We start from the raw sequence: 16419 nt of genomic DNA on the forward strand, positions 1-16419 counted from the left end.
TCAGAAAGTTATATAGATTTGTAATTTACTTGTATTTAAAAAAAAAAAAAAAAAAACTCAAGTCTTCCAGTACTTATCAGCTGCTGTAAGTCCTGCAGGAAGTGGTGCATTCTTTCCAGTCTGACACAGTGCTCTCTGCTGCCACCTCTGTCCATGTCAAGAACTGTCCAGAGCAGCAGCAAATCCCCATAGAAAACCTCCCCTGCTCTGGACAGTTCCTGACATGGACAGAGGTGGCAGCAGAGTAGCCTCTCTAGCTCTACCTCTCTGCTTCAGGAACCCAGCTAGGTTACAGGATCAGCCAATTAGTGCCTGTGAGCCGATGTTTCGTGGGCACAGGGAGAGCACTGTGTCAGACTGGAAAGAATACACCACTTCCGGCAGGACATACAGCAGCTGATAAGTACTGGAAGACTGGAGATTTTTTAAATAGAAGTCAATTACAAATCTGTATAACATTCATTTGAAAGAAAAATTTTTTCGCCTTTAACGTTTTACTCTCTTGTTTCTATGTCTTCTACGTAAAATTAATTGAAAAATATAGTAAAATAAACCACAGTAAAATAACTCTCTTGTTTTTTTTACGGTCTAGGAGTTTGGCAGGATCCTCACCACGTCACAATCAATTCATCAGCGCTGGAACTATATTGGAGGGAACCGGAGAAGCCCAATGGGATGGTTTCTGAGTATAGACTGATACGGGACGGGGCAGTCATTTCCACAAGAAGTGGTGAAGATCTGAATTTCACGGACGTTGGCCTCCAGCCCGACAGCAGGTAAGGTTTGGCGCTGATCTATATTAAGCTTTCAGGCAATGATTAACAATGATATTGTATCTGGGGTTCGGGACAAACAAGACTTTTACTTCCTCTTTTAAAAAGGGAAAAATCGTTATTGCTTAATCATTAAAAGACATTGACAGAATCCCCCGCAGGACTTCTATCATTGCACATATTGAAGAGACGGCTATCGACTGCCCGCTACTTTCCCTGCAAATCAGAAAGAGAAGGAGATCAGCCATAAAAACGGAGAAAAGACTTTAGTATAAAAAGTTTAGTCGCTATTTAAAGTATAGAAAAGATCCATAGTGCAGACGTTACTTAAAGGGACAGTGCAGAATACAGAAGTCAACCTTATGTATTGTATATTTCTGTATATAAAGAGGGAATTCAGCAAAAAAAAAAAAAAAAAAAATTCTTTCAAATTAACTGGTGCCAGAAAGGACTGGAGAACTGTAATTTACTTTGATTAAAAAATCTTCAGTCTTCCAGTACTTATCAGCTGCTATATGTCCTGCAGGAAGTGGTGTATTCTTTCCAGTCTGACACAGTGCTCTCTGCTGCCACCTCTGTCCATGTCAGGAACTGTGCAGAGCAGCAGCAAATCCTCATAGAAAACCTCTCCTGCTCTCCAGACTGGAAAGAAAACAAAGCACTGGAAGACTTGAGATTCAAATGACAAATCTCTGGCACCAGTATTTATTTATTTTTTTCTGAACTACCCCTTTAAGACCATTGAGAAATTACGTGAATAACATGGTGACCAAGGTGTATAAAGGTTGGTAAACACCTTCAATAACTGATAACCTGTCAGTTATCTATCCTGTCCTACCCCCATCCTCCCCATTCAGAGGAATGGCTAAGCCATAGCCAGAGAGTTTTGCGGCTTATCTCTCCTAGAACAAAGGGGTCAAGCTGTGATTTTTGTTGGTGGATGGTAGGGAGAGCATCATTCACTCTATAGGTGAGTAAACACCTTAAATAACTGATGGCAGAATGATCCTTCCAGCCATCAGTTATCTCTCCCGAACGGCCCTCGTCCTCCCCATTCACAGGAGCATTCAGCTCAGGAAGGGCTAAGCCATAGCCCCAGAACAAGGGGGCCGAGCTGTGATTTTCCATGACTCTTGTCTCCACCAAGATTATCTATCTGTGGATGGTCGGGAGACCACATTCACTCTATAGCGTGAAAAGTGGGTACAGCCAACAAAAGTATATGGTGTATGTGGTCTGAGCGACTGTGACAAGAACCGAGTTATTTTTATGTTAAACATATTTTTTAAGAATTTTCTAAATTTCCATTTTTTTTTTAATAAATCTTTTAAATGATTTGTACAGCATTGCAGTGTCATGTGACACCAGTAGATAGAAGAGACAATAGCAGCTCCCTGTGGAATGACCTCTTTACAGGTCACAGAGCGTGTTCAGTAATGTCTCACATTCATCTCAAAGAGACAGACTGTCTGTTGTTGTCTATGTCCATGAGTCTTGCTGTAAAGCAGGTCACTAAATGCTGTTAAAAACAGCCCAGGCAAGATGGCAGCCCCATAACAATGTACAAAAAGTTAATTACTTTATTACAGTCTATGGAGTGCAAAAGTCGCATGTTTCCAGTCCAGAATGTCTAATCCTGTAACATTGTGTCTGTATTATACAGATATCTCTACCAGCTGGAGGCTCGAAATGAAGCCGGGAGCAACATCAGCCGTGTCTACGAGGTCAAGACTCCTGTGGAAACTCCCCTGGGAATCCCTGTTCCCTATAACATCACTGTCCTGGGTCCATATTCAGCATTCATAGCGTGGGATGATCCAGATATTTATATTTATCATATATTATTCAGAATATAATAAAAAAGTAAACACAATAACAATTTCATGTAGAATGACAACAAAACAAAGGGCTTAAAGGAGAAGTCGGCCATGTGAAAAAGTGTTAGCAGGGTTATGAGGAGGATGCAACTATCTGCTTTTCTCTGTAGTAAAACATCTCAGTCTTCTCTTTGCTATGGGACGCCCTCTCCTCTATGTCCGCCATTGTTGGCCAGTATTCTCTTTGCTATGGAGCACTCTTTCTTCTATGTCCGCCATTGTTGGCCAGTCTTCTTTTTGCTATGGGGTGACCTCTCTTCTATGTCTGCCATTGTTGGCCAGTCTTCTCTTTGCTATAGGGGCCCCCTCTCTTCTATGTCTGCCATTGTTTGCCAGTCTTCTCTTTGCTATGGGGATCCTTTTTTTCTATAGCCACCATTGTTGGCCAGTCTTCTCTTCGCTATGGGATGCCCTCTCTTCCATGTCCACCCTTGTTGGCCAGTCTTCTCTTCACTAAGGGCCCCCTCTCTTCCATGTCTGCCATTGTTTGCCAGTCTTCTCTTTGCTATGGGGCGCCCTCTCTTCTATTTCCGCCATTGTTTGCCAATCTTCTCTCTGCCATCAGGCGACCTCTCTTCTATGTCCGCCATTGTTTGCCAATCTTCTCTTTGCCATCGGGCGACCTCTCTTCTATGTCCGCCATTGTTGGCCATTCTTCTCTTTGCTATGGGGTGTCCTCTCTATGTCTGCCATTGTTTGCCAGTCTTCTCTTTGCTACGGGGATCCCTCTCTTCTATATCCACCATTGTTGGCCAGTCTTCTCTTTGCTATGGGGTGCCCTCTCTTCTATGTCCGCCATCGTTGGCCATTCTTCTCTTTGCTATGGGGCGTCCTCTCTATGTCCACCATTGTTTATCAGTTTTCCCTTAGCTATGGGGCACCCTCTCTTCTATGTCCGCCATTGTTGGCCATCACAATGTAGCAGATCTTTAAATAACATTGTTACATTTGATCACATTCCACCGTTAAGCATTAATAGCCTCCTAAATGTAATATTTAGCTATTACAACACAACACGTTATAACAAGGAAAAAAAGAGAAAAAAAAAAGATCCCTGTTTCATAGTCATGGCGTGAATGTATCCGAAAACCCTGACTGCCTTGTATGAGAGGAGACCTGATACCCGTCTCTCTGTAAAACAAGCCGCAATCCACCCATGGATTGTATTTATTGGAGTCTTTACAGTTTGCCTTTAATTATTCAGCTCTCCGATGCGCTGACCAATTATAATCCGGTTATTGCTGAAGAAAACATTTATTGAGACATGTGTCCCCGTTTTCTGCAGCGGAGAACCCGTCAGATATCGGCTATTTATTTGTACGGATAATAATGAATTTCTCGGCGCATTGTAAGTTCATAAATGTTAAATAAACTATCAGCGTTCACTTGTAAATTATGGAAAGCCGCTGTGCCGGGAATATTAACGCACTCAGACCTTGTTCTTTAGTCAGCTTGGAAATGGGTTGTGGCAGCTTGTCATTATACCGGTGGCGAATCTGACACCAAATAACACGACTGCCATTTACACTTAAGAGAAATTGGTTCATACGGCCGCGATAGAGAAACATAAAATATTACAAAGGCGAATCGGCTAACATTCACTCCGACATGTACCGCACTTCACACATAAAGGCACCAGGGCTGCAATTTCTTAAAGGAACCTTCCTGTTTGGAATCCATTTGAATAAGATCTGCCCCCTCAATGTCCTAGTAAATACACACAGTTGTTTTTTACCATCTTTTCAGCGATGGACCGTTCATCTATTATTTATCTTGGAAATGTATGTATACATGGAATCACTGGCTGTTAGAGTTCCTCCTATCAGTAGGGTATGCTCAGGCTTTGTCCACGTGCCAGTTTTTGATACTCTTTTTGTTCTTCAGCCTAAAAAAAAATTGTAATTTTATTTTTAACTTTTTTTTTTGCATTTGTTTTTTTTTTTTGTTTTTGTTTGCTTGTTTGCTCTTTTTCCCATTCTAGACTACGAATTCACTTGGCGGAACTCGCTGTGGATCCCTGCCCTGTATCCCCTATGGGAAGGTTGCACATCCCGCTGCAAGTTTTTCCGCAGCCCACCCGGTTAACCCCCCCGCCGCCAGAGCCTATACGTGACCTAGTCCCCGCTCCGGCTTGCTCCTGGCACGTCCCGCTCGGCCAATCAGTGCGCTGCCCCGCTGCAGTGCACTGATTGGCTGAGCGGGACGTGAAGACATCGGGAGCCCTGAAGCAAGCCAGAGCGGAGAGCAGGTGATTTATACGCTCTGGCGGCTGGGGGGTTAACCGGGTGGGCTGTGGACAAACTCGCAGCAGGATGTGCAACCTGCTGCGAGTTTGTCTGCCCATAGGGGATACAGGGCAACGATCCACAGCGAGTCTCGCTGCGAATTCGCCACGAGAAGCTCGCTGTGGATCCGCCAAGTGAGTTTGTAGCCTTAAACATTTATGTAGCTATGTTTTTACAGTCACTTTTGAGGCTAAAGTCCATAAAATCCATCTATGTTAATTACATTTTTTTGGGTTCATAAGCAAGCCGAAAAAGAGCACAACATGTAATTTTACGGTCACTCCTAGAGATGAGCCCATTTACAGTGATAACAAAGTGATGTGCTTTGTTATCTCTGCAATCCGCTCATCAGCCGGCTGCCTTTTAACCGACTGCCTCTCCTCCCAGGGTGCTGGGAAAAGCTGGATCCAGGCCTGGGAAACTTCTCCCAGTTTCCCAGGACTGGATTTAGCTCTCAGGCTTCGCTTCGTTATTACTGTAAATTCGTACTAATGAGTTCAGATTTTGCAGAATTAGAATTTAAAAAAAAAAGTGTTCATAGAGTTATATAACTTTATAATATACTATATTATACTTATTATATAATATAAAGAAAATGTGTTAAGAACTGCAGGGCTGCCCAAGCCTTTGTCTTGGCACAGTTATCTATTGTCAATGCTGCTGCAAGCAAATACTGAGCCTCTACAGATATCTATTCTAATGGACAGTTAACCTGCTCACTCTGCTACACTGTGACTGCAGCACTAGTGACACAGACAGCTCCCCCCAGTGTAATGTCTTATCTGATGCTAAAATGTATTATATAGACATCAGGGGAAGCTGCAGCACTAGTGACACAGACAGCTTCCTCCAGTATAATATCTATTGAAATGCTAAAATGTATTTTATAGACATCAGGGGAGGCTACAACACTAGTGACACAGACAGCTCTCCCAGTGCAATTTCTATTCTAATGGTAACATGTATTATATAGACATCAGGGAAGGCTCAGTGTCTGCATGCAGCAGCAGTAACAGTGCCAGGACCAGGGCTTGAGCAGCCCTGCAGTTCCTAACATGGCCATTGATGGCAGCAGAGTGGCAGTGTTATAGTATAAAAATGTAAACAAAAACAAAAATGTCAGAAAAATGTTTTTTTACTAAATTAAGTTGTTTGAAATTATATTGACCATCTATTGTGACCATGACTGTTGCTATAATTATAAGGACAATATCTCTATCTACTGTATATCCTTATCATATGTAATCTTTATTCCCAGAGGTGTATGACCCAAGCACCCCCCTGGAGTTCTGGGTTGTGCTGAATGCTGGGAGGAGCGATGCACAGATCTATCCGGCCGTAGAACAACACTTTATAATTCTGGAAGACTTGACCCCGGGCGCTGAGTATTCGCTACGATTACAAGCTTGTCAGCATGGTAAGAGAATGAGCAATGGTGCGTTTACACAGAGAGATTTATCTGACAGATTTTTGAAGCCAAAGCCAGGAACAGACTATAAAGAGGGATCAGGTCATAAAGGAAAGACTGAGATTTCTCCTGTTTTCAAATCCATTCCTGGCTTTGGCTTCCAAAATCCGTAAGATAAATCTCTCTGTGTAAACGCACCCTAAGGGAATGATGGAGCTTACATTCTTATTACTGTGAAGAAGAACTTTGTAGAACCAAAATATCAGATTAGTAGCATGTGCCCATGGCTGTATTGTGGCTCTATAGAACATCTCTGGGTGCATGCTTCTTCCCAGAAGACTTAGCTCCCACTGCCTTCTCTGCTTCCCACAGCACACACATACCCTTCCCTTCTGGGTCCTGGCTCCTTCCAGGTAAATATACTTCAGGACAGCTCCCCCTGCTGGTCTGGAGGTAATCCTGCAGCATTATAACTAGAGATGAGTGCAACTGGAGCATGCCCGATCATTCACATTTGAACCGATAGCTGAAGAAGCTGGATGCAGCGCTAGGTTGCCTGGGAAAATGGGATGTATCCATGTTTTCCAGGACTCACTAGGGCTGCATCCTACTTCTTCAGCCACTGGTGTTCAAAGTTTGAATGATCGGACCCGAGCATGCTCCAGCTGCACTGATCTCTAGTAATAACCCTTTAAAGCAAATGGTGTTTCTCCTCTAATATGGCAATAACCAATTACACTGGGCACTACAATGTGTCCCGCATATCAGTCTAATATGAATATCTTGTGATGATCCACAATCTGAAGTCTAATTCAGCAGGAAACACTGGAACAAGGTTCTGCTAGAATATTAGGATCCGTCCATTTGAACCCTATAAAATGATATCTGAATCTGTGTAACGCTTCCCATATTATAGGTGGCTGCGGAGTGAGTGGCATCTCATACATGGTGACTATGGAAGAAGCTCCAGAAGGTCTTCAGCCACCAACACTTCTCACAATTGGCCCACAGGCTATTAAGGTTACATGGAAAGCACCTAAGAAACCGAACGGATTCATAACACAGTACACCATCCACAGGTAAGTGTTGTCAGGGTTTTGTTTGTAGTCTGTTACCATGGAGACACATAGCGCTACATAGCAGCTGTAGACACTGAATGATTTGATGTATTTTAAATAGACTATTTGGATGTAAATCGTATGTATTTTTCCACATAATGAACCATATGAGGGCTTCATTTTTGCAGGACAAAGAACTTTTCAATTGCATCCTTCATTTTACATGGAAAAAAATATATATATTGAAAAACATAAAAAAAAAAAAATTGTTTCCCCCCTGCAGTTCTTGTTTTGCTTGTACATTGTTCACTTTGCATTAAAACTATGTAATCTATATTCTGTAGGTCAGACTTTATATAGGCAGACATTATTTTTGCTTTTTATTACATTTTATCTGATCTGATATGACCATGTATTCTCTCCGGTCTGACACCGTGCTCTCTGCTGCCACCTCTGTCCATGTCAGGAACTGTCCAGAGCAGGAAAGGTTTTCTATGGGGATTTTCTACTGATCTGGACAGTTCCTGACATGGACAGCGGTGGCAGCAGAGAGCACTGTGTCAGACTGGAGAGAATACACCACTTCCCCCAGGACATACAGCAGCTGATAAGTACCGGAAGACTTTTTTTTGTTTTGTTTTCTTAACGTACACAAAAACTTGGTTGACCACGTTGTTCTGTACTTTAAAATTAAACAGACTGAAACCGATACAGTGAAACAGATACAAAAACACATTGTGGGCCTAGCCTTATTAACAAATCTGTATAAATTTCTGACACTGGTTGATTAAAAAAAAAAAATCCTCCAGAGTTCCCCTTTAAGGTGCTGCATAGTGATTTCTGTAACATAGTCTCTCTGACTTCTGGAGTTAAAGGCATCCTTACCTTGATTCCTTGACTTGCACCATCTTCATTTCATGTTCTTGCACATAATGGAGATCTCCGAACAGCACTGAATGGGATTAGAAAAACTAATACTAGTAGTGGGGGGTTAGTGTATTCTAGAAGTGGCTGGAAGGTCATATACCTTCATTCTGTGGCTCTTCGGTTCTGACAAAGACTCTCAGCATGTCCGGATGGACAAATGCATGCTGGGAGTTGTAGTTTTGCAACAGCCATAAAGCAGCAGGTTGCAAATCACTGATCTATGGAAACCAGAGCAGATTTTTCCATTGTTTCTAAGCGTGATCTGTCTTTAGCCTTAGTATACAGACTATTATTAGCAGCAATAAGAACCATCGCCAGCATTTCACGCCAGCGATATAATTTACAAATCCCGAATCCCCAGCAAGACGCCACCGGAGCGAGTGAAAAATCCTGTAAATTGAAATTGACGGAGTTTGATGTCATTTGATTATTCCAGTCACAGGCAAACAATGATATAAAGAGTAATATGAAAGGGAACGCGTTCCTGCCAAACACACCGCCGAGCAATAAACTTTCCAGCAATGTGACACAATCACCTCCCAATCATAATTGTGGCCTGTTTGATACCTGGGAGTGCAGCGGAAGGGCACTGACTGACACAGATACATTTGCTTTTTTATTTTGAGTGAAATGAGAATGGCGCACTGGGGCTCCAGATACAATCGTTACATTCAGCTACATGAGCATGAATCACCCGCCGCTATTCCTGCTGAAGTTTAAATGTACTTAGACAACAACAATATTAAATCTCTCCTCCCCGCTAGCCGCAGCCAGACATGGATTTCTGAGAGGGGAAAATCTATATATTCTGAGAGTGGGCGGGAGCGTATCCATATGGGAGGGACACACCTTGGTCTGGGGGGCCTAAGGGGGGCCGGGGTTATAAGTGACATATGGCAGACAACGGTTTTCTAAGAAGTGTGGTGGATATTCACGTATATATAGATATAGGGGAAGATTTATGAAACATGGTGTAAAGTGAAACTGTCTCAGTTGCCCCTAGCAACCAATCAGATTCCACCTTTCATTCCTCATAGACTCCTTGGAAAATGAAAGGTGGAATCTGATTGGTTGCTAGGGGCAACTGAGCCAGTTTCACTTTACACCAGTTTGATAAATCTCCCCCATGGTGTAAAGTAGAATTGACTCAGTTGCCCCTAGCAACCAATCAGATTCCAACTTTCATCCTTCACTGATTGCTTGGAAAATGAAAAGTGGTATCTGATTGGTTGCTAGGGGCAACTGAGCCAATTCTACTTTACACCAGTTTGATAAATCTGCCCCCATGTTTGATAAATCTCCCTCATAGTGCATGCCAACATAACGTGTAGCACATGCGCGGTCCACCCTGCAGACCACTTTCTTAAATAAATTCAGACCCAGGGCCAGGGCCCAAAATAAATTTACACCTTAGATCCATCGCCCTAAATAAGTCAGGCCCTAGACTAGACCCTTTGATAAATCGGACCATATTAATAACTCAGACCCCAGACCAGACTCCTTAAAGGGGTAGTGCAGCGCTTAGAAATTATTCACAATACATGTATGTTATACATATATGTGAATGGCCCCCTTCCCGTGTTCCCCGAAACCCGCCCGTGTACCCGGAAGTGTAGAGCACTATACATACCTGATCCGTGTCGACCGACCCCGTCTGTAATCTTGTCAAAGACGTCATCTTCGGGAGGCCGGCCAGCTCCTGCCGTCCCTCATGCCGGCCCCCCTCTGCCGTGTCATAACTGCTCAGCCGCAATTGGCTGAACACAGTTATGCTCAGCCAATCGCGGCTGAGCAGCTGATGACGCGGCCGCGGCTGAGCACAGTTATGACGCCGCAGAGGGGGGCCGGCATGAGGGACGGCAGGAGCGGGTTTGACAAGATTACAGACGGGGTCGGTCGACATGGATCAGGTATGTATAGAGCACTACATTTCCGGGAACACGGGAAGGGGGCCATTCGCATACATAACATACATTACAAAGTTGTATAACTTTGTAATGTGTGTTATTTTGTGAATGATTTCTTAGCGCCGCACTACCCCTTTAATAAACCAGACCTCACACCTAACCTCCATGTATCCTTTATACAGAATCTGCCAGAGAAAAGTTTTAGGCTCCTTTCTCCAGCACATATAGTAGTTAGGTTCCCTGTGCCCCTGTATAGTAGTTAGGCCCCCTCTGTGCCTCCATATGAGTTTAAGGCTCCCTGTGCCCCTGCATAATAGTTAGGTATGCTCTGTATCCCTAAGTAGTAAGATCCCTATATAATAAAGACCCCTTTGTGCAGTCCCTATAGAGTATCAGACCACTTGGTGCACCACATCTAGTATTAGACCCTTCTTGGCATCTCCCAAATAATATAGACCCTCCTGTGCAGACCCTATATAGTATAAGGCTCCCCCTCTGCAGCCCTCATATAGTACCTGGCTCCTACCTGTCCTTCCACTATATGGTGGCAGCTCTTCCACTCTGTGCAGCCCCACATATTGTATTAGTCCCTCCAGGCAACCCCATACTGTATCTTGCCCTCTCTCGCAGTCCTATATAATATCGACCCCCCCCCCTCCCCTTGCAGCCCCCATATAGTATCAGCCCCCCCCCTCCTCTGCAGCCCCAATATCAAATCAGTACCCTCATGCAACCCCCATATGGTATCGGATCCCCCTGAAGATATCTAGGGGCAGGGGCTGGCTGGCAAATTTTAGCCCGGGGGGCAAGCACACAGCACTGGCCCATAAGTAGCAGGCTGGCGGCCCATCCTTTAAGGACCACTCTGGCCCTTACCTATAACATCTTCGTCATTTGTGACCAAATATCCTACTGTGCCCTGTGAAGGGATCAGAAGTCACTTTCCTGTATAAGTCTATGGGGCGGCTCAGCGATGACACGGAACGTACCCATAGACAGATGCAAGGAATGCTGGGTGACCTCTATCGTAAAAAGTGGAAGTCCACAGCTCCAAGTAAAATGTAAAGTCTTTATTTAGAAATCCTCTTAAAATCCAAACATAACAATAAAAAACACGCCGGCGTGTTTTTTATTGTTATGTTTGGATTTTAAGAGGATTTCTAAATAAAGACTTTACATTTTACTTGGAGCTGTGGACTTCCACTTTTTACCTATTGCCACCGGAAAATGGCCCGGATCTCTGTTTCCTTCCACCTGCTCCAGACGTAATTGAGGACCAGCACCACTGACTATTGCACACATGGTGAGCTGATTTGCCTTTCTACATGACCTCTATCGTACTGAGTATATGATGCTGGAAAGCTGGTTGACCTTCATCAAACTGAGTATAAGATGCTGATAAAGCTGGGTGACCTCCATCATACTGAGTATAAGATGCTGGAAAGCTGGGTGACCTCCATCCTACTGACTATAAGATGCTGGGAAAGCTGGGTGACCTCCATCATACTGAGTATAAGATGGTGGAAAAGCTGGGTGACCTCCATTATACTGACTACAAATACAAGATGCTGGGAAAGCTGGGGTTTCTGTATTTTTTTTTACTGCTGTGGTCCTGTGGGTATAGGCATTCCTCTTTTTAGAACACCCCCCTCGTGTGTGCACCCCCCATTAGTAAAAATAATAATAAACAAAACAACAAACACACATACTTATATGTATCCTCTATGTACTCCTGTATATATGTATCCTCTATGTACTCCTGTATATATGTATCCTCTATGTACTCCTGTATATGTCTCCTTCTGTATATATGTCCCCTCTATGTACTGCTGTGTATGTCTACTCCTGTATATATGTATCCTCTATGTACTGCTGTGTATGTCTACTCCTGTATATATGTATCCTCTATGTACTGCTGTATATATGTATCCTCTATGTACTGCTGTGCGTGTGCGTATATACATATATATATATATATATATATATATATATATATATATATATATATATTCACGAGGGAATATGCAATGCAGGAAAATTTGGATCAGTGTAACTATATATATATATATATATATATATATATATATATACATATACACACACACAGGAGGAGACCTACACAGCAGTACATAGAGGATGCATATATACAGGAGTACATAGAGGAGACATATATACAGCAGTACAGAGGAGACATATATACAGCAGTACATAGAGGATGCATATATACAGGAGTACATAGAGGATATATGATGTATCCTCTATGTACTCCTGTATATATGTATCATCTATATACTTCTGTATATATGTCTCCTCTATGTACTACTGTATATACTGTATGTATCATCTATATACTTCTGTATATATGTCTTCTCTATGTACTCCTGTATATATGCATACCCCCCAACTTTTGCTGGGGGGAAAGAGGGACATAGCCACGCCCATAACTGCGCTCTATGACCCCATAGCCACATCATCTATTACCATTATATAAGTAACAAATATTATCACCACTCCTTCACCACATAGTTACTTATACCACCATACCACTGGTGCCTCCATCTAGGTAGGGTGTAGTAGTGGAGGTATAGTGAATAAGGGGTGTAGTAGTACAGGTAAAGATGAGGGGCGAGGTAGTACAGGTATAAATGAGGGGTGTATTAGTAGTACAGATGAGGGGATTAGTAGTACAGGTACAGATGTGGGCTGTAGTAGTACAAGTAAAGATGAGGGGTGTAGTAGTAATACGGGTATAGCTGAGGGGTCACTGGGGGAAACTGGGGCAGCTGGGAATGACTGGGAGAGCTGGGGGTGTACGGGGCAAACTGGGGGATCTGGGGGTGACTGGGAGAGCTGGGGGTGTACGGGGCAAACTGGGGGAGCTGGGGGTGACTGGGAGAGCTGGGGGTGTATGGGGCAAACTGGGGGAGCTGAGGGTGACTGGGAGAGCTGGGGGTGTATGGGGCAAACTGGGGTTGACTGAAGGGGGACTGGGGACAGTTGGAGTTGACTGAAGGGGGACTGGGGCAGACTGGGGATGACGGAGGGGAAATGGGAAAGACTGGGGGTGACTGAGGGGGACTGGGGCAGACTGGGGGTGATTGAGGGGCACTGAGGCAGACTGGGGGTGACTCTAGGGGGACTGGGGCAGCTGGGGGTGATTGGGGCAGGAGTGCACATAGCACTCCTCCTCTTCCTCTCACCCTGGCACACAAGTTCCCCTCCCGGCCACACATGCAGGTCCCCAGTCTTTGAAGGAGGCCGCAGGGACTGTAGTGGTGATATCACCACTACAGTCCCTGCGGCCTGCTCCAGAGACCGGGGACCTGCACGTGTGGCCAGGAGGGGAGCAGGACGTGATATTTATAGCTCAGGCAGGTCTGTCGCAGCTCTGTTAGGCGGACTGCCCGACCGCCCTGCACCTCACCTCCAGCCCAACACTCCACGCACCGCCATAAGCCCGCCATGCACCTCACCTCCGCGCCGCACGCTTGACCTGCACCTCTTGCCCGGCCGCCAACCCGACAATCCATGCTGCTCCGCCTGCAATGATTTTTTGTGAAAATTTAATTTAAGATTTTTACAAAAATCTAATCGATTCTAACCTTCTGGGCGAATTAATTTGTTTACTCACCCAGCCCTAATTCCTCTGTATGTCTCCTCTTGTATATATGTATCCTCCATGTACCCCTGTATATATGTCTCCTCCTGTATATATGTATCCTCTATATCAGGGGTGGGGAACCTTTTCCATGTCGAGGGCCGGTCGGGCATTAATAAAATCATTCGAGGGCCGCATACCGTGCGCGGCAGTTAGTAGCGGGGGTTTGTAGCACCCAGGACAAGGCATAGTATTGTTCCCCTAGTGCCCCTGCTATTGTAGTTAACCCCCAGTGATGCCCCTTGTAGTCTAGTTAACCCCCAAGTCATGTCCCTGGTAGCCTAGTTAACCCCCATCAGGCATGTCCCTGGTAGCCTAGTTGTCCCCCCCCCCATCAGTCATGTCCCTGGTAGCCTAGTTATTCCCCCCCCATCAGTCATGTCCCTGGTAGCCTAGTTGTCTCCCCCATCAGTCATGTCCCTGGTGGCCTAGTTATCCCCCCATCAGTCATGTCCCTGGTAGCCTAGTTGTCCCCCCCCATCAGTCATGTCCCTGGTGGCCTAGTTATCCCCCCATCAGTCATGTCCCTGGTAGCCTAGTTGTCCCCCCCCATCAGTCATGTCCCTGGTAGCCTAGTTATTCCCCCCCCCCCCCATCAGGCATGTCCCTGGTAGCCTAGTTAACCCCCATCAGGCATGTCCCTGGTAGCCTAGTTGTCCCCCCCCCCCCATCAGTTATGTCCCTGGTAGCCTAGTTATCCCCCCCCCCATCAGTCATGTCTCTGGTAGCCTAGTTATTCCCCCCCCCCCATCAGTCATGTCCCTGGTAGCCTAGTTGTCCCCCCCCATCAGGCATGTCCCTGGTAGCCTAGTTATTCCCCCCCCCCCATCAGTCATGTCTCTGGTAGCCTAGTTATTTCCCCCCCCCCATCAGGCATGTCCCTGGTAGCCTAGTTGTCCCCCCCATCAGTCATGTCCCTGGTAGCCTAGTTGTCCCCCCATCAGGCATGTCCCTGGTAGCCTAGTTATTCCCCCCCCCCCATCAGTCATGTCTCTGGTAGCCTAGTTATTTCCCCCCCCCCATCAGGCATGTCCCTGGTAGCCTAGTTGTCCCCCCCATCAGTCATGTCCCTGGTAGCCTAGTTGTCCCCCCATCAGTCATGTCCCTGGTAGCCTAGTTGTCCCCCCCATCAGTCATGTCCCTGGTAGCCTAGTTGTCCCCCCCCCCCCCATCAGTCATGTCCCTGGTAGCCTAGTTGTCCCCCCCATCAGTCATGTCCCTGGTAGCCTAGTTGTCCCCCCCCATCAGTCATGTCCCTGGGATCCTAGTTAACCCCCAAATAAAAAAATAAACATCCCACTCACCTTACCTCCGCTCCCACGCAGTCCATGTCCTCTTCTGTCCCAGCTCCTCTGTGCCGGTCTTCTCCTGCAGGCGGCGCGCGATGAAATGACGTCATCGCGCACGGCCCGCAAGAGACTAAAGACACGCGCCGCTCTGCTGGGGAAGAAGCCGGCACAGACAGCATCCTCCGGTGTCCGGCAGCTGTCACAGACACCGGAGGATGCTGTGTATGCCGGCTTCTTCCCCAGCAGAGCGGCGAGCATCACAGGGGAGCTGCGGGCCGCGGGCCGCATCGGGAGGTCTCAGGGGCCGGATGCGGCCCGCGGGCCGGAGGTTCCCCACCCCTGCTCTATATACTCCTCTGTATGTATCCTCCTGTATATATGTATCCTCTATATACTCCTCTGTATGTCTCCTCCTGTATATATGTATCCTCCTGTGTAGGTCTCCTGTATATATGTATCCTCCTGTGTAGGTCTCCTGTATATATGTATCCTATATGTCAGGGATAGGGAACCTTGGCTCTTCAGCTGTTGCAAAACTACAACTCCCATCATGCATGGACAGCCTATGGCTACCCAGGTATGATGGGAGTAGTAGTTCTGCAACAGCTGGAGGGCCTTGGTTCCCTCCCCCTGTCCTATGTCCTGCTGTGTAGGTACCTGGCTTCCTGCAGACACCATCTTCTCTGTCTTCAGGCTCTTCTAGCCCAGACACAGGAGATCCAGCTGGGAGGAGAGAGCGGCCTCTGGTGGCCGGAGGAAGATACTGCCTACAGCAGTTTGCTTTTTACCGTAAGCCTCATAGGCTTATAGGAAAGCATAATGGCCATAAAGGAGGCGGGGCTTAACGTCATGGGGGGCGGGGCTTCAGCGGCCGCTTCCATCACAGTCCGGATCCACAGCCACAGGTAAATATGACTGAAGAGGGCGGGGCTGTAAGCAGGGGAGGCACTGAGGACTCCAGCCAGCTGTCAGCAGCCATGCGGCCCTGACAGCTGGGGGAAGAGCGGCCCGGGGGGCATGTGCCCCCCTGCCCCCCGGCCCAGCCCGCCCCTGTCTAGGGGGCAGCTGTGGGTGCAGTAACATATTTATGGGGCAGCTCTGGGTGCAGTAATATATCTATGGGGCAGCTCTGGGTGCAGTAATATATCTATGGGGCAGCTCTGGGTGCAGTAACATATCTATGGGGCAGCTCTGGGTGCAGTAACATATCTATGGGGCACCCCTAGGTGCAGTAACA

At 46.1% G+C, this 16419-nt stretch overlaps 1 protein-coding gene across 1 annotated transcript in view; it reads left to right on the forward strand.

Annotated features, from left to right (window-relative positions):
* Positions 1-16419, forward strand: part of USH2A (usherin) — a 504580-nt gene that overhangs the window by 408831 nt on the left and 79330 nt on the right. The window contains exons 57-60 of the mRNA XM_069955428.1: positions 593-776; positions 2437-2580; positions 6210-6352; positions 7260-7422. Of these exons, the coding sequence (XP_069811529.1) occupies positions 593-776; positions 2437-2580; positions 6210-6352; positions 7260-7422 (634 nt within the window). The remainder of the gene's footprint in view (positions 1-592; positions 777-2436; positions 2581-6209; positions 6353-7259; positions 7423-16419) is intronic.

This window comes from Dendropsophus ebraccatus, chromosome 15 (assembly GCF_027789765.1).
Source record: "Dendropsophus ebraccatus isolate aDenEbr1 chromosome 15, aDenEbr1.pat, whole genome shotgun sequence".
Classification (NCBI taxonomy): domain Eukaryota; kingdom Metazoa; phylum Chordata; class Amphibia; order Anura; family Hylidae; genus Dendropsophus; species Dendropsophus ebraccatus.